We start from the raw sequence: 22,788 nt of genomic DNA on the forward strand, positions 1-22,788 counted from the left end.
ACGACTTGCAAACGACCTGAATAAGTTTTACTGTGGGTGGATGATGCAGTAAATATGGGACTGCATTATGTTCTGCAACACCTAGACATACCAGGGACCTATGTAAGGATCTTGTTTGTTGACTTCAGCTCGGCGTTTAACACTATCATCCCAAAACTTCTCCTGCCCAAATTAACTCAGCTCTCTGTGCCCACCTCTGTCTGTCAGTGGATCAACAGCTTCCTAACGGACTGGCAGCAGCTGGTGAAGCTGGGAAAATTCTCATCTAGTATCCGCACAATCAGCACTGGCGCCCCCCAGGGGTGTGTCCTCTCCCCACTGCTCTTCTCCCTGTATACGAATGACTGCACTTCAAAAGACTCCTCTGCGAAGCTCTTGAAGTTTGCAGACGACACCACACTTATCGGCCTCATTCAGGACGGTGACGAGTCTGCTTACAGACAGGAGGTTAAGGAGTTGGCTGTCTGGTGCAGTCACAACAACCTGGAGGTCAACACGCTCAAAACAGTGGAGATGATAGTGGACTTCAGGAGAAACCCCCCTGCTCTCCCCCCACTGAGCATCATGGACATTATTGTGGCAGCAGTGGAGTCATTCAGGTTCCTGGGCACCACCATCTCTCAGGACCTGAAGTGGGACACTCACATTGACTCCATTGTCAAAAAAGCTCAACAGAGGTTGTGCTTTCTTCGTCAGCTGAGGAAGTTTAACCTCCCAAAGGAGCTGCTGAAACAGTTCTACACCTCCATCATTGAATCAGTCATCTGCACTTCAATAACTGTCTGGTTTAGCTCCGCTACTAAATATGACCTCCAAAGACTACATCGAATAGTTTGGACTGCTGAGCGAATCACTGGTACAACCCTTCCTTTTCCCCAAGAACTGTACTTATCCAGAGCGAGCAGGAGGGCTGCCAAAATAACTCTGGACCCCTCACACCCAGCACACTGCCTCTTTGAACTTCTACCTTCTGGACGACGCTACAGAGCACTGCGCACCAGAACAGCCCGACACAGAAACAGTTTCTTCTCTCAGGCAATCCATCTCATGAACACTTGATGATAATAATTGCGAAACCAACATCACTACTTGCTATACACTTTTTATACATATATACACTTATTTAACAACACACTTTACATGCCAATTTGCACATAACAACTGCACATATAACGCACATATATATATATATATATATATATATCACTACAAATAATAGATCAGAATAAACGGTACATTTAACAAACAACATTTTAGGATAAAACCAAAATAAAATCAATATTAATCTGTATATTTACAATGATGCATTTATAATAATCTAGATGTGTATGTGTGTGTGTGTGTGTGTGTGTGTGTGCAAGGCCATCACTGATTTTTATTTATTTTTTTTAATTGGTCTGCTCTCTCTTTTTATGACAGGCATTAATGTATTGTGCCACTAGAAGGATACAATAATTTTTTTTCCCTAATAAATACTGAAGTTGTGTTTTATTGTCTAACTCGGTGAATTGGGGGTAAATGCTTTAGAGTTTGAGCCATTAAGCCATTGGAATTTATCTCCATTTACATATTGAAACCAGATACTGTACTAATAAGTTAAATGCAAAATATTTGATCATACTTTTAACATTTTTAAATAATTATTTTACTATTTTAAATTTATAAATATAAATTAAAAAATATATATATATATCACCGATCAATGAGAACCAACCATTAACATCTTCGTGCTTTATTGTTATAGCATGTGTGCACGTTTAGCTTACTTGGAAAACTGTAATGCCGCTTTTTCTCTTTATTAAAACATGTAAGTATGAGGGCTACTTTACTCTCTAGTTTTTTTGTAATTGCTTTACCTTTTTAATAAGATAATCGATAGTTTAAAGATTTAGGATCCAATAAAAATCAACCACAATGAACAAAAACAAAAAACAAAAGTTGCAGAAACTCGTCTCATAATACATATCCAGATAAATCGCGACCCCTTCTGGTCACTTCAGAGATGAGCGTGAAGCATTATCAGAGATCAGTTTACAAGAGATATTAACGTTTTCACTCAACCCAACCCTAAACCTACCACTCACCATAATGTAAAAAAATAGTAATTATTGCTGTACAATAATTGATTTGTTGTAATAACTTTGTTAACGTTAACTTCCGGCCGCTGCTGCGGGCAGAGTAATTTTGGCTAAATAATAATAACGTTGCAAGCTTGACTTTCATAGGCTGCGGCGTTTTTATCCCTGTCATCCTTTATTTATTTATTTTAACGACTAAGTCGTGCGAGCTAAATGATTTCATTATGTTAATGAAGGAAAAATATGTTTAAAATTACAGGACTCTTACTCTGAAATTACCGAAAGGAAATACGTAAGTGAAGGTCATCCAGCAAAATAAAAAAAAAAGTATGACACAGACAGCTTGCCAACCGGTAAAGATTTTGTAAGAATCAGTTTACCGATCTCTTCGTTACGTTTCGATATCCAAAACTACTGGGGTAGAACAGTGTATAATGGCATATGAATAGAAATATATATGGGATAGAAGGGAAATTAGCTAATGTATCCTGGGGACATTAGATAAGAATTAGATAAGAGAGAAGAGTCTAGAATCTACAGGATCACTGTCGGCAACAGCACTGACCGCTGGATTACTGAATCACTTTTAACAGAACGGCATGAGGAGTTTGCCATATTTTTTCCGGGGACCGGTTGTCCGCGGATTCGGACGAGGAAGCAAAGACCTAGGCATCCCAACAGGTGAGATTAACACTATAATGAGTGATCCTCATTTGTGTCTTGTATATGGAAAATTAATTAAAAAAAATCGCCTCCCAAAGTGATACAAGTTAGACAACATAAATATTAATTTATAGTAATTTTATAATGATTTAGTTACTTTTTTATTATGGTGCTGTTGAAAAAATCATTTTACAAAATGTCTGCTACAAGGTATCAAACAATGTTGACAATAATTTTATACTCACTAAATTAGGTAACGTTTTAATCTATTTAAATTCTAGTTTCTGTTCTAATTCCCCGAAAATAAAGGTCATAACAGTGATGCCAAAGGCTTTATTTGAAATCATGACATAAATATGACAGATTTCTGATAATAGAAATAAACACAATGTAGTTGACTTGCACCTTTCTTCGTAGAACTTTATATATTTATTTAATTTATATAGTGTATTTCTTGTGATATAGAAAACACAGACTACATTTTAAACATTAAGTAAATGTAATATTTCTGATAAGGCTAGAGACAGTAAAACAAAATTTTCTGTAGAATATAGGGCTGTGAGCCTTTAAGTAGAAAACAAAACAGTTTTATTCACAATACATAGCTTTCTGATTTGATTCAAGAATGATTGAACGATGAATGATTCACAATGAAATTTAATTAGATTTTGTTTAAATGTTCAATTCTGTAGCCTACTTTTTAGTAACTTTTGCATTAGAGTAAATAAAATAATTTTTCAGGAATTTCATGACCAGTTGAACACATTTTCAGCAACAAGATGAACTAGAACTTATGTATTTTAAGCTGGAAAAAAACTATTCAATATATTCAATAAAACATCAGTGTTTAATTGTAAACACTGCATATATTTTCTGAACATGTAGGAAACAGACAGACTGAGCCAACTAGAGCTTCAGCTCCTCTATCACAAACTGATACAATTCAGGCAAACGTTTTACATTGAAAAACTGCTATGAATTTTGTATCTTGGTTCTATATCAGGGGTCTCCAACATTATTTCATATGCTATTGTTTAAAAACAGAAGATGTCCGAGAGCTACTCATGTCACAGTCACTGAATATATTTTATATTAATTAAATATCATATAGGCTACAATCAGTAACGCCAGTCCCTATACACACTACACATAGGGCACCAACTTCAGGGTGGGCACCCTTTTGGTTGCTCAAAAAAGATATATAGAAATAATAACATAAACTGAGTATAAATAAAAGCATGTTGATAAATATGATAAAAATGCTTTTAATGGCGAATGCAAAAAAAACGTGTGATGTGATTTATTTTTTATTTTTCGTGCTCGTGCCCCGACCCACATATGTTTGTAGTTGCTATGTCTGGGAAAAGACAACAGCAGTATGGTGCTGAGAAGAAGGAAAAAAGCCAGACGAACCCCATGCATCACTTTCAGGTATGTACGTAAACCTAGAAAACATTTTATTTTTGGTTAAAATTACATCCTTGGTTCAAGTAAATTATTGAGGCTAATTAACATTTAATTAGCCTCAACTCCATCAAATCTGCCTGAATTGTAGGTGTTTACATTCAGTTTATGTAATATAATTTCTTGCTTTGCTGCTATGCATTGTGTTTTGAACGATGACTCTTTGTAATAAACCAAGCCATTATTATTATTATTACTAATTTGAGCAATACGTGACAGTTCGATTTTCACACCATACACATGCATTGCACATTTATTTCACTGTATGTATCATTTATTATCAATAGTATAAAGTTAGTCTAATCACTGTACTAATAAGCCATGTGCCATAAACCATTTTTATTGCATGGACTCTTCTATGTTTTTTGCTGAATGTTTATATTAACTGTTTGTTTAAAAGCACACTATATAAATAAATAAAAAAAAAACTGACAAATGGTTTGATTTATACTGACACCAAAGGTCAGTTTTTGTTACCATAGATTATAGTGTAAGTTAAATCCGCATTTGGAATGTAATTATATATCTTAATGGTGTGTCATTAGTCTGTTTTTAATGACGAATTTCTTCTGCATTGTTCTGTGGGTTCGATGCAGATATTTGTCACAAAAGAAGATGAGGTGGCATCATCCAGCAGCTGCACAGATACGGACACAGGATGCTGCACTGCAGGCTGTCCATCTATTAGCTTTGCAGGTACAGAGAGGGTTGTATTCCTTTCCTTTTGTAAATGAAGACATGTCAATGTTTAATTTTATGTAAATTATTATTTTGTATTGTACAGATTTTAATATTTGAAAGTATAATTTTTCAGTGTGTATTTGTATATCTCAATAAATAAATTCACGTTTAAATACATATGAGTGTGTGTTTGCTTTTTTCCCTTGTGGGGGGACCACAGAAAAAGTCTGCATAGGGCACCATTTTGGTCAGCAGCAGCTCTGGCTATAATGGATCATACATATCCAATAAACGCAAATCCAAACTGTTTTACACCCCAGATTGTTTTTCATGCTGCTCTTTAAATTGGAAAAGAATAGAATCAAAGAGTACAGTTTTTTTTATAGAAAACAGTATTATAGAATACAGTATTGTCTGCACAAAAATATAGTTGTATGTACGTTTCATAACTCTCAAATTAACAAACTTAAATGTTGATAATTTTATTTTTTTGAGGTTTTTAACCTTGGGATTGGAGTTTTTAATAAATTCGTAGTCTTAGCAATTTATTTTTAACAAAGGTTTTAAAGTTAGCTAAATATAGAAAGTCCTACTGACAATAATGGGAGAGCAAAGTGTGTGACTGTACAATGTTTTTTAATTATTATTATATTTTAAGAAATGCATTCTCTGTAGTTCCGTGAACATTCTCTGCAATAAAATCCTGTATAGACTATATTAAGGTAAGCATGTAATGTTATTATTTGATGTATTTTTTTCAGCTTAGACATTGCAGAAATAACCGATTCTAAAATAGAAACTTTAGTGTTATCATCATTACAGCTAGGACATAAACTTCTTTTAAAATAAAAAAGTTTGTTAATGTGTGTTATTGGGATACAATGTAATGTATATAGCATTTGCGCATTTCTGGTATAAAAGCAGATCAGCGAAAAAGTGTATTTCCACCTGATTTTTTTTTTTTTTTTTTTACATTTTGCATTGATTTATAATTGATAATCGTTGTTTCTTATATATGAAATTGATTATGACAAAGAGAAATGATTCGCGATTCAAAATACACATTTCAAAATCTATGCATATGCATCGGCAGAATTTGTATTGTGTGTCACTGTATCCCAAACGACTAATAATAAACCAAAATGATATAACTAAAACAGGGGCGCAGTAGGTAGTGCTCTCGCCTCACAGCAAGAAGGTCGCTGGTTCAAGCTTCATCTGGGTCAGTTGGTATTTCTGTGTGGAGTTTGCATGTTCTCCCCATGTTCGTGTGGGTTTCCTTCGGGTTCATTCCGCTGTGGCGACACCAGATTAATAAAGGGATTAAACTGAAAAGAAAATGAATGAATGATATAACTATAACAATGTCTGTGCTGAGTGAGAGCACTTCTCTTCCTGTTAAATGGAACAGTTGCATCATCGAGGTAAAAGCAGTGTGAGTGCAGGCCGTCGGGGAGGGGGGACAAGTGTGCTTCGGCATGGTTCAAAGGCAACTGTGAGCACGCACTCAGCCTCTATCTGGGTCTCGGCACCAAGTTGTTGAAATTTTTTTTTGATTTAAGTCTCTGTTTGGGACACGACACCAAGTTGTTAGAAATATGAGAAACCAAACCAGGAGACATTATAAGTGCTCACCTCTTTGAGCATTCTGATCAGTTACTGTTCTTAAAGTAAAAATATTCTTCTAGTGGGATTTTGCATGATTAAAAATAAACCAGGGCTAAGCATAAAATACATCAAATAAGTTGGCAAAGTTGTGATAAGTGTAAGTTTACATAAAACTAGAAAGCAATACATTTCTATTTTGACGGTGTTTTCTTAAATGTGTATTCCACAAAATTGAGATTCTGCTGTGACTCATTTAGAAATGTGTCCCTTTTTATCACAAACGTCTTTCTGCACATCAGAATTTTTCAGCTTGTTTAACAGCTGTGTGCTTGTTTTACATTGTTGCAATTCTATAAAACATGTGCTGTTAATAAAAGAAATGAATCTTATAACTTTTTTCTTATTCATTTACAAATATCGTGATATAAGATTTTTTTGTGATAAATCAGTATATCACAGAATCCCTGATATTGTTATGTTTCAATATTAGGGGCAAAATATCGTGATAATATCATATCGTGAGTTAACCTGTGATTCCCACCCCTAATAGACATACATATGAATTGAATTTCTTTCCATTTCTTACTTAGCAAATTTCCCAGAGTCAGTTGTGGACAGTCTCCCCACTGACATCAGCACTGGCATCTACTACGGTTGGGCACGTCTTGATAATGGAGATATTCACAAGATGGTAATGAGCATTGGCTGGAACCCTTACTACAAAAACAAAAAAAAGTCCATGGTATGTACATATGAATCTTTCTAGGGTGCAAACTCAAGAGAAATTGAGATGTTAGAATTCATTGTATATTATTTAAAAAGCCCCTATTATGCATTATAAAAGAGTCTCCAACAACAGGCTGATATGCACGCAAGGTCAAAAAACACTTTCATTGTCTTATAATATGCATTTATTTTTACCAAGTTATCCCAGCAACTCCCATATAATTTGTTCAGTGATTCATTTGTTCCCAAACTGCTCCTTTGCGTGATGCTAATCTGCAGTGATTTATCCAATGACCCTGTCTGTTGTGATTTGTTGACTGCTTTCAGCATTAGACGGAGAGAAACACCCATCACGGTCATGAAGTAGCACAGAGTTTATGTGTGAACCCAATGCGGAAGTGCATTAAAGCAGTGCAGTTGAACACAAGCAAATAATCTATTCTTAACCACAACCCCAAGTAATAACAATGTGGCAAAAGCTGAACTATTTTGAAAATTGACCATGCTGCATGTGTGTAAGCATACGTTCACACCAAAAGCGGCGAGAGCATCAAAGTAGCCGGAAATCATTTATTTTCAGTGAGAGCCAGCGGCGAGGAGCAGCGCGGCACATCTTCGCCAGTGTGGACGTCGAGGAGAGTTGAAATCTAGTTAACTTTATGGTAATGAGCTATGACGCGGTTCTGCGGCAAGCAATTGGAATGAAGAAGTCCATCGCTTTAGAAGAGTCCAGAGAGCACAGTCACTGTGAACTTTGGTTCCGACCACAGTTGTTCCCAAGGGTTATTATTGCGGTCGCCGGATTTCAAATTATTTGCAATGTTTTCTTACAGGAACATGCAATAAATAAGTTGCTCGTGAGTTACTGATGTGCATTAATGTTGTATATATTTTTCTTTAAAAAAAGCGGGCATCTCATGCGCTGTGTACAAAACAGTACTGCTGCTTCTGGATATTTCAGACATATAGACATATTGTATAATCAAGTGGAGCAAAGCCACACCACATGCAACTTGATCTTCCAGTGCTAAATGAATTTGCTAAAAAGTTTGCAACATTTTCATGCTAGAAAGCATGTTTTATGCAAGAATATAACTGATATGATATGCTGCAACAGCCCCTGTAAATACGAGCTAAATGTAGCGAATTTTGACACTTTCGCTGCCGGAGCTGAAGGTAGACAGCGTCGTCGACATGGCGGCCAGAGCGACCTGTGACGCTCTCACCACCTTTGGTGTGAACGCACAGTAAGAACAGCTGATGGTGGCCATAACAATGACAAACGACAGAGGATTGCAAGCACAAAACGCATTTAAATCAGTAAAGGAAGTCACGTTTTCAACGTGGATAAATGTTAACAAGCCGTGCTTACAAGTTACAACACAATTAAATACATATTTTGCAAACTACAGAAAACGAGACAACAATTTTAATCACACTTATGTGTTCTGTAGGAAGGAGAAACGCTTACAGGATCTAGAGGAAGAAGAAACTGTTCCATATAAAATGTGTAACAGTTTGGAAAAAGTCCCATAGTCTTTGCTGATCCTTCCTTTAATAACAACCGGCTGGCAAATCCCACATTGCAGGGTGTATCAATCATCAGAAAAATGACAGGAACAAACACCGCACTGTGGTATTGTGAAAATGAACTTTAACTTTTTATTCCCCACAGCCACATGTCTGGCCATCTTTCAGTGATAGTAATCTTCACATCATGATTAAGCTCATGATCCCTTGCAGGCGGTTCAGATTTTACTAGATTCGGCACTTCATATTTGAACAAAGGATGAATCATTCATCTAACTCTGAGTTGACTTAAAAGAATCAATAACATGGTTCACGGTGCGCTTTCAGATTTAAACCTCAGCTGGATGTTTCCATTCACTTAGAGCTGTGTTACACACTGCATAGATGGTAATTTTCAAAAAAATGATAATAGAGGCTCTTTAATAGTGATGCAGATGGACAGTGCATCATGTGTCTGATGTCACATATGGTGTTTTTTTTTTGTGGCAGGAAGCACATGTGATCCACACGTTTAAGGAAGATTTCTATGGTCATATATTGAGTGTGGCTATGGCTGGCTACATTCGCCCTGAAAGGGGATTTACATCACTTGGTAAGACAAACTGCATACAATTATGTCAGTGGTGTCAAACTATTTACACAAACAAACCTATTAAAACTTTATCAAATTTCTTTCTCACAGATGAGCTAATAACAGCAATTCATAATGACATTGAGGAAGCAAAGAAAAAGCTGGATCTACCCGAGCACTTGAAACTGAAAGAGGATAATTTCTTCAAGACTTCAGTATCCACAACATCTAATCAGATCTTGAATGGTCAACACTCACTTTTATGATCATCTCTGTTTATTGCTTGTTGTTTTTTTTTCATACAATTTTTTTCTCGTACAAATATTTTTTCCCTTTATGGAGCAGACAGCATATATCTACGTTCACATAGAATCATCAGTATGTGCTTTGTTTATAATTCTGTGTATAATGCTGTGTTTGTTTATAATTCAACAAGAAGGATATAATAATAATAATAATAATACATTTATTTTATGCCTTTTTAATAGGTATTCCTCAAAGTGCTTTACATACAAATCAAGACAACATACTTAAAAGATAATACAATGATAAAAGAAAAACAGTAAAAGAAGACATTAATTAAAAGCAATTCTAAACAAAAAGTTTTAAATATTAAAAAAGAGTCATTCCTAGGGTCAACTGGAACAGAATTCCTGTGTCAGGGCATAATAAGAAAAAGCCCTGTTGCCCCTGGATCACAGACACGTTTTAGGAACAACTAGGAGACCATGCTGAGAAGATTGCAAAATTCTGATAGTAGTGTTGGGTGTTAAAAGATCAGCAAAATATTGCGGTGCAAGTTTATGCAAAGCTTTCTAAGTTAAAATTTAAATCTATGTGGTACTTCACAGGCAGCCAGTGCAAACTTCGGTAATGTTGGGGAAATATGCTCATCTACCCACTGCCCAGGTAAAATGCTATCTGCTGAATTCTGCAGATATTGCAATTTGTTAAGAGATGATTTGGAGACCCAGCAAGGAGAGCTTTGCAATTGTCCATTTGTGAAAAAAAACAAAAGAGAATAGGACAACATGGTGAAAATATGTGCAATGTTCTTAAGATGAAAGAAGGAGTTCTCAAATGATCTAAGATGACATTTTTTTCTTTTATTTAGTATGGATCTCAAGGTTGAAACCATCAATTGTGAGATCTATAGAAGCTGCTTGACACAATTGGTGGGGGGAACCAAGGAGCATCACTTCAGTTTCAGAGCTGTTTAAACACAAATAATTGTTTGCCATCCATAACTTAATTTCAGAAATGCAGTTTGCCTAAAACCATCCATTAAACCAAATGGACTATGCCCTGAAAAGTAAATGCCAAGGGCATTTCCAGATATACCAAAGACAGAGTGAAAGAGCTTAAACAAGTTAACCACTTAATGGTCATGCAGTTGGGACAAAACCGTTTATTGCAGTATTTTTGCAATAAGCGTAAGTTGTTAAATTGGACGGAAATTGAGATTGTGTGGATCACTGTTATGCTTTTTTTTAAGAGAGGAAAACAGAAACTGGCACAATACCAGACAGAGAACCATTTATTATTGGAAGAACCACAGAGCATAAATAGCCAAAACAGGGTTTAAATACATTAGAAGGCAAGGGATCAAGTATGCAAGTGGAATCCTTGTTATGTGATACCTGTGCACAAAGGAAGTTGGAATTAACAAAGCTAAGGTTAAAAATGGATGTTTCAAAAAAAACTTTGTGTTTCTGTAAGACCTCTTTAAACATGATCTTAAAGTGCTTAGGATATCCTTACGGACATTAATGATTTTTAATCTAAAAAAAAGATACAAAAATCGCTACATTTCTGAGCTCATGTTGTGGGTGACTTACCAGTGTCATCTTTCAATAGACTGTTAAATATGTTGAACATTTTTTTTCTATGTAGGATTTTTATAATTATCATCATTATCTGAGAAAAATAGGATGTTGCTGCCGATCCAATGCCCATCTCAACTGATCCAAATAAATTTTCCAAGCCTGTTAAAAGAGTGACAGACCAGAACAACCCCACTTACAATCCAGTTTGCGACACTACACATCTTCTTCAGATGCAATTTGTCATTAAACCAAGGACATGTGCATGCAAAAGAAACATTCTGAGTTTTAGTTGGAGCAAAAATGTCCAAGTCAGTGTATCATTAAAGAAAAACATTTTTGTTCAGAGGAAAAAGAGGAAAGGTCATCTAAACTACTGATTGAACAACAAAAAATATTTTTTTTGCACCTATTTGCTGTCAGTTGCGAAAGGAAAGGAAAAGTGCATATAACAAACCTTAATACATAACACCTCTAGATTGAGAACAAAAAAAAACTACAGAGTGATTTTTTTTTTTTTAACATTTATTTATTTTTCTGTCAAGATGGAGTCTGTTGTCTTCTATTTAGAGACTTTTAAATGAATAAAACAATCAAACAATAGTCAGAATTAGCATTTTGTCCTCTTTTAGGAAAATGTATTTATTTATTTATTTTAGAAATAAAACGACGATTGATGTAAATGTGAGTATAATAATGTATGGTTGTCCTCAGCCATTGTTTCAATGTAATCACTTAAATTAATCCTAATGGAGTTAAATGTTTAATTATGTACTGAAGCTCTAAATATCAAACAATTGCCATATTCTTCATTTGTGTTTGTACTAATTCTTTATGGAAAATAACAACTGCCTTTTCTCCCTTTTACTCTGGTTGAATTTACCAAGGGGGTGTTAAACTTTTTTCCTGAATAGCCACAACACTGCAGTTTAATGCCAACCCTTCTCAACATGTTTTTCAAACAAGCCTGAAGGACTTAATTTGTTTGATAATGTGTGTTTAATTAAAGCAATACTATGTAGTTTTTCAACCTTAATGTCTAAAATTATTTCAGTGGTTAAACAACTCAAACTGGAAATATTCTACTGCTGTTGCAACCAGAGCAGCCTCTTGTCACTCAAAATCCCACTTGGAACTTTGTTTGGTTGTAGTTGGCCAACAGATAACTATATGATAAAATAATCTAAAATGCAATTCTAAGAAGAAAAAGAGAGAAATGAAACCAAACAGGCGTCTACTTCTCTAGCTACGACACAGTTATTTGAATAAAGAGGTTCTGTTACTTTATAGACTTCATAAGCTTAGGCAGGGTTCCCACAGGTTATGGCATTTCTGGAATATCATGAAATTTTAAAGGTCCTTTTCAAAATGTTGAGTTCATATTCAAGTCATGGAGTTTTATGTATTTCTCATACATAAAAGTGATAGTCATGGCATACCAGGGAAATTGTAATTTTAGGTTTACTGAACATTTTTCAATTTATTTTTTCTATACCATGTTTTTTATGACATTGTTTCACATATTTTATCTATTGTTATAGATAATGGTGTGATGAGATCTTTGGCTACGAGATCTCGTGAGACTAAATTGTGGTGAGATATCTCTTCGAGGTGAAAAGTCTCATGAGTTGTGATGTTATGATGGAGTGTGAAGGTGAATTTGGCACTGAAGAGTCAGAATTGGATTTAAGCCGCACATCAAGTGCTTTGCACACACCTGGCAACCTGGGGTGTTTACTCATTTGCTTGGGTGCATGTGATGTAACTGATTTTTTTTTTCACTGGAGTTCAAAGGTTGTCCTGTCCAAAAGCAAAGGCTGCTACAGCTCATGACCATGCGATGGAATAGCACTTTAGATATGCTTGAAGTCATACTCGTTGCAAACGCAACTCAAATTAAGATATGTGGAGTATTCCTATTTAAGTTGCATTATTGAAGTGCAGTACAGACAAGTTCAAACTTGTAATCAAACTATTACCGCAGTGTAGGACTTTTAGCAGCATTTTGTGACAGGATAAGCCATAGTGTCAGGCTGTTTGACACTAATCTCAAAATTTGCTAAGTCAGTAAAGGACTACAGACACAAACATCTCTAAGCGCACACACATAGGGAAATCCTGGAGACTTAACACACCTGTCATCATCATCGAACACACTTTTATGCTGTCTTTGAAAAGCCAACGTTTTCTTGTCATTCGATGTGCGCTCAAACTTCATTATAGCAACTCTCTTATGTGAGTCCCTGCTTCATACTCACATTCAGTAGCTCAGAGTTCGTTGCAGGGGCATGAAATTTCGCAAAATGAAATTAAGACTGCTGAAAATTACATGATCATATACATAATAAAAAAAAAGTTCAATTTGTTGAAAAGAGGTTGATTTCTCATATGAAATTGTACAAGGGATAAGCCAGTCAGTATTTATGGCATCATTCTTTAAAATAGAAGTAAAATAACATTCATTACAAGTTGATAAAAAAACACCTACATTTTTATGCAGTTTGTGATTTAAAGTTTTCCATTCATATATTAGCAAATATATTGCTACTATTTAAAATTATATATACAATATTTTCCATTCATATAATTTCAAAATATGTCCTTTACAGCATAAAATTTATTAAAAAGAGTAATTTAACATTCTTAAGTTAATTTTAAAAAAGCACCTAAATAGTTGTTTTTTTCAGTTGAATAAAATACTATTTTCCATTTCGTGTTTACACCCAATCTCTACTCTTGTCTCTTCTCGTGGAATAAGCCTCTCGTCACACCCCCAATAGTTAGGCTATTTGTTTTTTGCTTTTTTTTTGCTGTTTTATTCCTTTTTCACTTATCAACCATCAATCAAATGCAGTTACTCATTTGTATTTGTTAATATACTGTCTGTGGCTGTTTTGTCTGCTCGACCAGTACCTCCTGGAATTTGCAGGAAAACAGTTGTAATTATTGCTGCCTAAAATTACTTAAAACTACTTTACCTTGACAATTATGTGTCATTTCTTGTGTTTTTTTTTTTTTTTTTTTTCCCACACTGTTCTTAATTATATTTTTGATCTCAAGAACCATTGATCTCTATAATTAATATAAAGGGACACTGAGAGGAACAGAGTGAAAGTGTTTATCACTTAACCATAATTTAAATAAATCCATCTTATTTCTATAGTGTTTTTATAAAGTAGATTGTGTCAAACAACTTAACATAGAAGTTCTAGTAAACTGAAACAAATTCAGTTGAGTTTTTAGAGATGATGTTCAGTTTAGTTCTTTTCAGTGTAGTTTACATTTCACTGGTGAAAGTCCAAAGACTGAAGAGCAAATCCACTGATGCGCAGTTTCACAAGTCCCAAACCAAGCAAGTCAGTGATGACAGTGGCGAGGAACAAACTTCACTAGTTGATGAAAGTGAAGGAAAAAAAAAAAAAAAGTAAAACCAGGCTCAGTTGGGCACAACCATTTCACCTCTGGCCAAACTTATTGTGCAGAGCTGCAGTCTAGGCACCTAAAGATATATATATATATATATATATATATATATATATATATATATATATATATATATATATATATATATATATATATATATATATATATATATATATATACATATATATATATATACATATATATATATATACATATATATATATACATATATATATATATATATATATATATATATATATATATACATACATATATATATATATATATATATATATATACATATATATATACAGATATATATATATATACATACATATATATATATATACATATATATATATATATATATACATATATATATATACATATATATATATATATATATATATATATATGTATATATATATATATATATATATATGTGTGTGTGTGTGTGTGTGTGTGTGTGTGTGTGTGTGTGTGTAATTAATTGAACCTAAATCCTTTAGAGGATTTGGATTTCAAAGCATTTGTGTTTTAGGTGTATGGTAATGCAAAGAGTTGTGTTTTAAATCTAGTTTTAAACTAACAGAGTGTGCCTTCCTCCGGAACAGTGCTAGGAAGGCTGTTTCAGAGTTTAGTTGCCAGATATGAGAATGATCTAACACCCACAGTTGATTTTGATAATCTAGGAATAATCAATTGTCCAGAATTAACTGAGCATAGTGGACATGAGGGGCTGTAATACAACTGGAGCTCCCTTAAATACTGGGAAGCTAAGCCGTTCAGGGCTTTGTAAGTAGTCAGAAAATTTTAATGTTATAATATTTACAGGGTGTCCACGGGGTCTTAATTTTCCTTTGTTCATGTATTGCCACCCAATCTGTCCAACAACCATGCAATCACCAACAATCCATCCCAATAAAACGTTAAACTTTTTATTAAAAAGATAACTTTTAACTATTTATCATAAAAGTTTAATTATGATTATGATAATTATGATAATTTTCTTAACATTTGTTTAAAAGTGTTTCATGTATTTACTGCTGAGGACACTGACCTGGACAGATTCCTGTGCATAGATTTAGTTTTATGTATTTTTTAAACTTCTAAATCATTTGTCCTTTTTTAAATTTTAGTTAAAAGAATGTTTATGTTGGAAAAAAGTAGATACAAGTAGAGCTTGCTTGTTTTTTTACACAATTTAAAATATTTTGCTAAGAAATATCTAAAATATAAATGTTCTATTATTCATTTATTTGTTGTTTTATTTGTTAATTTATTTTTTTAAAAATATTGTTTTATTAATTTTTTTAAATAATATATATATATTTTTTTTGATAGGGCAAATAAAATTCTTTACCATCTGGACCATTTGAAAAATTCCTTAGCATTTAGCCTTTTACGAGTCTTAAAAATGTATTAAAAAGTCTTAAATTTAACTTGGTGCAACCTGCAGACACCTTGTATTTAATAGGGAGTCAATGCAGTGATGAAAGAAGCAGAGTAATACGATCAAATTTCTTTTGTTTTAGATAGTACTTTAGCAGCTGCATTTTGAACCAACTAAAGTTTGTTAATTAGGCCTACAGGGCAACAACTTGGTAATGCATTACAAGAGTCTAACAGAGAGGTCATGAAAGCATGAATAAACTTTTCTGCAATAGACATTGATAGCATATGTTGAAGTTTGGCAACATTTTTGATGCTTGAAATCTGGCCTTCAAATGACAGGTTGCTATCAAAAATCAATTTTGCGTGTGAGGTTTTTGGGGCCAACAAGCAAGACCTCAGTTTTATCTGAATTTAGTTATAAGAAGTTTTTAGTCATCTAGTTTTTAATGTCAGCTATAAAATCTGTTAATTTCGTGTACAAATTATCAGGTTGAGAGGAGATATAAAGTTGTGTATGATCAACATAACAGTGGATACTAACTTCATGCATAAATGATATGACTAGCGGTAGTATTTACAACGTAAAAAGTAAGGGACCAAGAACTGAACCTTGTGGTACCTCACAGTGTACTTTTGATCGGTATGATGCCTCTTTAATAACTGATACACTTTCAGATAGAGAATACCTGAACCAGGCTAATGCTGTTTTCAAGCAGCAATTTCTCTCTTCAAACTCTCTTCAACAATTACATAAGACATTTTTTTGTTTTGGAGTTTAGCGAACCACCATGCCATTTAAAAAAAAACTCAAGGTATTATACACCAGGTGAGCCCTTTCTATACTCTAATATAATGTTATTTGATATAAAACAACATACGACATAATAAATACCCCCCACCTCTCCCATGTCCCTAATCTGGACACCTGGGGCCTCATTTATAAAGTGGTCATACACTTAGATTTGAGTGTGTACACTTAATCGATTGCAACGTTCATATTTGTCATTTACATCAGTTATATGTTTGTACAAAATATGTTGTGTCAGTAAATAATGGCACACTTGAGCAGTATTAATAAACTGTGAATATAAAGATATGAGAAATCACAGTTTTTTTTAGACCAGTGACCATAACATATATACAGTTGAAGTTAGAATTATTAGCCCCCCTATTTTTTTTTCTTTTCTTTTTTTAAATATTTCCCAAATGATGTTCAACAGAGCAAGGACATTTTCACAGTATGTCGGATAGTATTTTTTTTTTCTAGAGAAAGTCTTTATTTGTTTTATTTTGGCTAGAATAAAAGCAGTTTTTAATTTTGAACCTTTTTAAGGTCAAAATTGTTAGCCCCTTTAAGCAAATTTTTTTCGACTGTCTACAGAACAAACCATCGTTATACAATAACTTGCCTAATTACACTAACCTGCCTAGTTAACCTTATTAACCTACTTAAGCCTTTAAAAGTCACTAAGCTGTATAGAAGTGTCTTGAAAAATATCTAATGAAATATTGTTTAATGTCATTATGGCAAGGATAAAATAAATCAATTAGAAATGAGTTATTAATGGGCACCTATGGTGAAAAATTTACTTTTCAAGCTGGACAGACATATGTGTAGATATAGTGTATAGACCGTCATATTGGGGTGGTATAAGTGCTTTTTTTTTTTCAATTTAACAACATAAAAACGGTGGACCAATTGGAGCGGTTTTCAGACCGGCCGCAACTTTACGTAGTAGTGTGGTCCCCCCGCCCACTGAATTGACTGACAGCTGCATATTAGTATGTTCCGGTAGTCACGTGTATATTCATATCAACAAGAGAGGACGAGCGTAAAGCAACCGGGAATAAGAGGTCTGTTCAGTTTGCTAGGATCATCAATCATCATCAAATGTGATCAAGAAGAGTGAGTTTTACAAGTTTAAAATGTTTTAAAACAGTGCATGTGTGTAATGAGTTACAGCGATTCACTTCAGTTTTACTTTATCACCATAGCCACGTGTCAGAACCATTGGTCAGAACAATTATAAAAGAAGATGCTTCAATCTCGGTTTGTGGGCGTTGAATCAGGTTTATTTTGTACATTAACATAACAGATATCCATACAGCAGTGGAGATTAACCTGTATCCTGTCACATATGTGAAGCTGCTTTGACACAATGAATTGAATTGAATTGAATTGAATTGAATTAATGCCTAGTTCACACTACAGGATTTTAAACATCGGCAGATTGATGTGCTGTTCACACTACATGACTTGATTTTGTGTCTTTTAATCTCTGTGGTGTTCACACTACGCGACACAATGTAAATGATCCACAAGAGGGGGGTCACACACTACAAGATCTGACAACAACTAGTTCCCCAACAGCTCAGTCAAGTTACCAAACCACAGCCAATGAAATGTTGAGGGAGTCATCAGAAAAAGCTGAACACTGCTTGTGTGCTGATGACATCACTGACATCATTTCAAGCTTTCAAGGAAGCATTTAAAAATATTGTCAATCAGCTGATGCATCAGCGGATCAATCGCTCACCTGCAAAGTTCGAGTGGATTGATACACAGAGAGTTTTTAATTTTTGTAATTTAATAACTCTTTGAAATAAAACTAACATATCTAACACCCTGACGTTTCCGGAATATCTGTGTGTTTCTTTCTAAAATTGTTATTTTTTAAATTACAAAACAGTAAAGAACTGAGCATTTCTACCTTTAATTACCATATTGGTCAAAATGACTGCATACATGTCTGCTACTTTTCACTGTGACTTTAAATATGCGTGCATTTTTTTAACAACATAAACATAACTCTCTGATAGCAAAAACATAAATTTACTTCAGATATATCTTTCAAAACAGTATATTCTGTGCAGGGAAATGGCTCCTGTTTGAAAGTGAAAATGAAAGCGAGCCTCAGAGCTTTGCGTCTTCTAGTATCTTAACTACATATTTATAGGTTTTATTACCAAAAAAGATTATATTTTTTAAGGTAATGGTGTCATCAAATATGATGACAGACATTCAGAGCTTAATTTTAATATCTCAATAGAAGCTTTGAATGTAAATATGATGTGATATTATGATGTTTTATATGAGAATGGTCAGAATGAGCAGTATGGTTATTCTAATAGTTACAGAATTCTAGTTCCCCTGTTAATATAGCCTACTCTCATGTCCGTGTTAACGCAGAATGAAGCGAGTGCGGCGATGCCCATTCTGGCTAATCACAGACATTTCTGTTAATCTCCTGGGCACACGACCATTCAGCTCAAGCTGATATGCTCTCTCATTGGCTGCAGCTAGTCACTACATCTGACCGGGATCAAGGGATCAAGTCGGCCGACTGCTCTGGAATATTCAGCATGCTAGATATTGGATTTCCGTCTGCGAGGTGTCGGCGACGCTTCAGCGAGCCTCTTTGATGCGTTGTTCAGTAGTTCACACATAAAGACTGGCGAGCGCTGAGCACCCGCAGATTTCTTCCCGATCACAGCCCAATCTGTCGGCGAGCTCGTTAACTTCCAAATCAGGCTTAAAATCATGTAATGTGAACTAGACTTAAGGCACATAGAAACGGTAGGCGGGGAGGACTAGCCTTAAAGGTGCAGTACAACAAAAGAGCCTCCTAGTGCAAAAATGTATGAAATAGAATCTCCTAGAATAAAAATCTGATGGGTGTTTTGAGCTTAAACTTTACAGACACATTCTGGAGACACAAAAGACTATTAAACCTGAAAACAGGGGTAACCTAGGTGCCCTTTAAAACTATTATGTTGAAAAATCTAAAAAATCTGCTCTTTTAAATATATATATATATATATATATATATATATATATATATATATATATATACATATACACACAAACACATAGCGCAGACACATACACACACACAGAGAGGGAGAGAGAGAGACAGCGCGTTAAGCTTTGCACATGTTTTGCACGCATATGTGACATGATACTGGTAATATCCACTGCTGTATGGATATATGTTATGTTATGTACAAAATAAACCTGATTTAACGTCCACAAACCGCAATTGAAGCGTCTTCCTTTATAATTGTTCTGACACACGGCTGTGCTAATTAAGTGAATCTGAAGTGAATTGCTGTAATTCATTACACACATGCTCTGTTTTAAAACATTTTAAACTTGTGAAACTCACTCTTGATCACATTTGATGATGATTGATGATCCTAGCGAATTGAACACACCTTTTATTCCCGACTACTTTGCGCTCGTCCTCTCTTGATGATATGATTATACACGTGACTACCGGACATGTTAATGCGCGCAGCTGTCAATCAATTTTGGGAGGGCGGGGGGACCGCTCTCCTACGTAAAGTTGCGGTCGATCTGAAAACCGCTCCAATTGGTCCACTGTTTTTATGTTGTTAAATTTGAAAAAAAGGACTGGGTGTGTTTATTTCACCCCAATATGACAGTTTATGCACTATACTTACACACATTTCTGTCCAAACAGCTTGAAAAGTAGATTTTTCACCATAGGTGCCCTTTAAGACATATTTCGTATACAACATAATTGAGTGTAAAAATAGCCTATGTGTGTAGCAGCACTGTGTCAACATAAGTAGGCCCAGTGGCATAGCACAAACGTGGGCCCATCCTCAAAAGTGAAGTATTTGAAGCTGGGTAGTACCTAGAATAGCAACGTCTACTAAAGGAGGTTGAGCCTTCTCATTTATGCCCCCAAACTCTGGAATAGCCTTCTTGATCTTATTTTCTGTGGTCGTGTTTTACCCAACAAATTGGAGAATGGGTCTCCATCACTTTATAATGTGTGCTGTTTGCTGCACCATCTCTTTAAGTTCAATTTCTTTATATTATAATATATTCTGCAGATCCTTTTCATTTGGAAGTACTGCACAGCTGTGACTGCTGATGACACTTACAACTACTTCCATATCAGCACTTTGGAAGTCCTGGAGTGCTACACATAAAACATCCTTTTCTACTTGACCAATGTAGTTGAAGTACAATTCTGTTACACTTGTTTCTGAAGTGGAAAAGCTTCTTTTAGAAAAAGAGGAGCCAGCTGAATTGGCAGCTAAAAAAAGCGCAGCAATTCAAATACAATAGTCCTTGCAACAGCTTGCCACTTTTTTTCTTGGCAAATGTGATGCAGTGTAGGTATCTTGAATGTTGTTTCACAGGTTTTTTAAAAATAAAATATATCCCAAAATTCAGTAACACACTCCTGGAACACTCCACCACCAATGCCAGCTTCCACCTCACCATTTTCAAAAACATGTTTAAATGTTATATTGGCATGTAGAATGTTTTGTCAGAGAAATTTGAATCATGTTGCGTTGGCAGGTCTGTGTGTGTGTGAGTCTGTCTCTCTCTCTCTCTCCCTCTCTCTACATCTGCAGGCCCCGCCCTAGCTACGCAGACGACATGCTCTGGTATTGGAAAAAGTAACCCAGGGTGTCCTTTCAAAAGGAAAAAAACGGGCGTTGGGCGAGAGAGCGAGTTTTGTTGGTGTGTTGTTTTTGACTTGGGTGTGATATAAAATTATTCTTGTTGCTAAGTGTTATCGTTGATTGTGTTTCCCTTGTTGGTTTTGACTACTGTATGTGTTGTATATCCATCCGTGTTTCCCCCTCCTATTATTTTGTTTATGGTTTGTTTGTTAGTTTGTTGACTGTAAATATTTAATATTGTACACGGTAAGAGGCAGTAGGGGTTGGGTGCCACACATTTTTTTTGTGTAAATATTTTCTCCTGTTTTTGTTATTAGTCAGGGAGGTAGGGGTAGAGTTTGTATTTTTATTTCTGTTATTTTATTAGGTGTAGTTATTTTCATTTGGGTATTTAGTTAGTGTGTACTTTTTGTTTATAATTTTTCTGTAGGTCCACTCAGAGGTAGTTGGCTTCACATTTTTGGGTAATAAAAAAAAAGACAAATAAAGAGACCCGACACCAAAGGGTCATAAAAGTGAATTTTATTTGTCTGGTGATCTTTTATGTTGTGGCCTTGTCCCTAGACCAGGGTCGTAACAATCATGTCATTCACACGGTGAACTCTGCAAATTGCAATGGTTTCACTTTCAGTAACATTTCTTGAGTTTTCAAAGCATGACTCATTGTTTGCTGGTTCCAGGGAGTCTTCTGGCACTTCTGCCACTGTTTCTTCAGCATCTGTGATTTCATAGAAAAAAGTTACCTGAAAAAACATCTGGATCTGAATTGAATGAAACGGTTTCTGTTGTTGTTCAACAAACATTTCATCACCAACAGATTCAACATGTACAGGTGAGTACACAAGCATATCAGAGACCATGTCAAAGGATGTGTCCACATCATTACCCACGAAAACCACTTCATCATCAGAAGACTGAAGTACATCAATTAAGCTGACATGCATAAAAGGTGGGGATTGCAAAGTTTGACTTCTGTTGGACTACATGGACTTTCATCTAGTGTGGAAGCAAGCAGGGGTTTCTTTAGAGTCAGACTTATGTCATTTTCATCAGAAGCTTTATCTTTCAGTATTGTACACACATACAGCCTAAGATGTCTGAAATGTGTTGCCTCATACAGGCTTCCAATTGTCTGATCTCTTTTGAGTGGATCTTTAGAGCCACTGCTCATAGCACAAACATGAAATCATCAGCATTTCCTTTTGTTGATTCACCATTAAGAAAAAAGTTGTTTTTTTCTCCCCACATTCAGAACATACAGTATGACACAGTGTCTACCTTATTAATGACAATTTCCCGTATTCCACCTCCTACTCCTGGGTCTAGTTACTTGTTTGTAGCTACCATCTTGGTAGTTCATCTAGCCAAGTTCAATTTTTCC

At 34.9% G+C, this 22,788-nt stretch overlaps 1 protein-coding gene across 1 annotated transcript; it reads left to right on the forward strand.

Annotated features, from left to right (window-relative positions):
* The first annotated feature begins 2,385 nt into the window (after positions 1–2,385).
* On the forward strand, positions 2,386–14,130 carry rfk (riboflavin kinase). The gene is made up of 4 exons (XM_056463158.1): positions 2,386–2,759; positions 7,085–7,236; positions 9,240–9,342; positions 9,433–14,130. The coding sequence occupies exons 1-4, from the start codon at positions 2,678–2,680 to the stop codon at positions 9,585–9,587; spliced, it is 492 nt and encodes a 163-aa protein (XP_056319133.1). The 5' UTR covers positions 2,386–2,677; the 3' UTR covers positions 9,588–14,130.
* The last annotated feature ends 8,658 nt before the right edge of the window (positions 14,131–22,788 follow it).

This window comes from Danio aesculapii, chromosome 8 (assembly GCF_903798145.1).
Source record: "Danio aesculapii chromosome 8, fDanAes4.1, whole genome shotgun sequence".
NCBI classification, from domain to species: Eukaryota; Metazoa; Chordata; class Actinopteri; order Cypriniformes; family Danionidae; genus Danio; species Danio aesculapii.

What these genes read in the sequence shown, in the direction of transcription:
- rfk (XM_056463158.1), top strand. Translation starts at nt 2,678, where the DNA reads ATGAGGAGTTTGCCATATTTTTTCCGGGGACCGGTTGTCCGCGGATTC. An exon ending in AGACCTAGGCATCCCAACAG is followed by an intron (nt 2,760 to 7,084) that starts GTGAGATTAACA and finishes TTTCTTACTTAG; the next exon opens with CAAATTTCCCAGAGTCAGTT. An exon ending in AAAACAAAAAAAAGTCCATG is followed by an intron (nt 7,237 to 9,239) that starts GTATGTACATAT and finishes TTTTTGTGGCAG; the next exon opens with GAAGCACATGTGATCCACAC.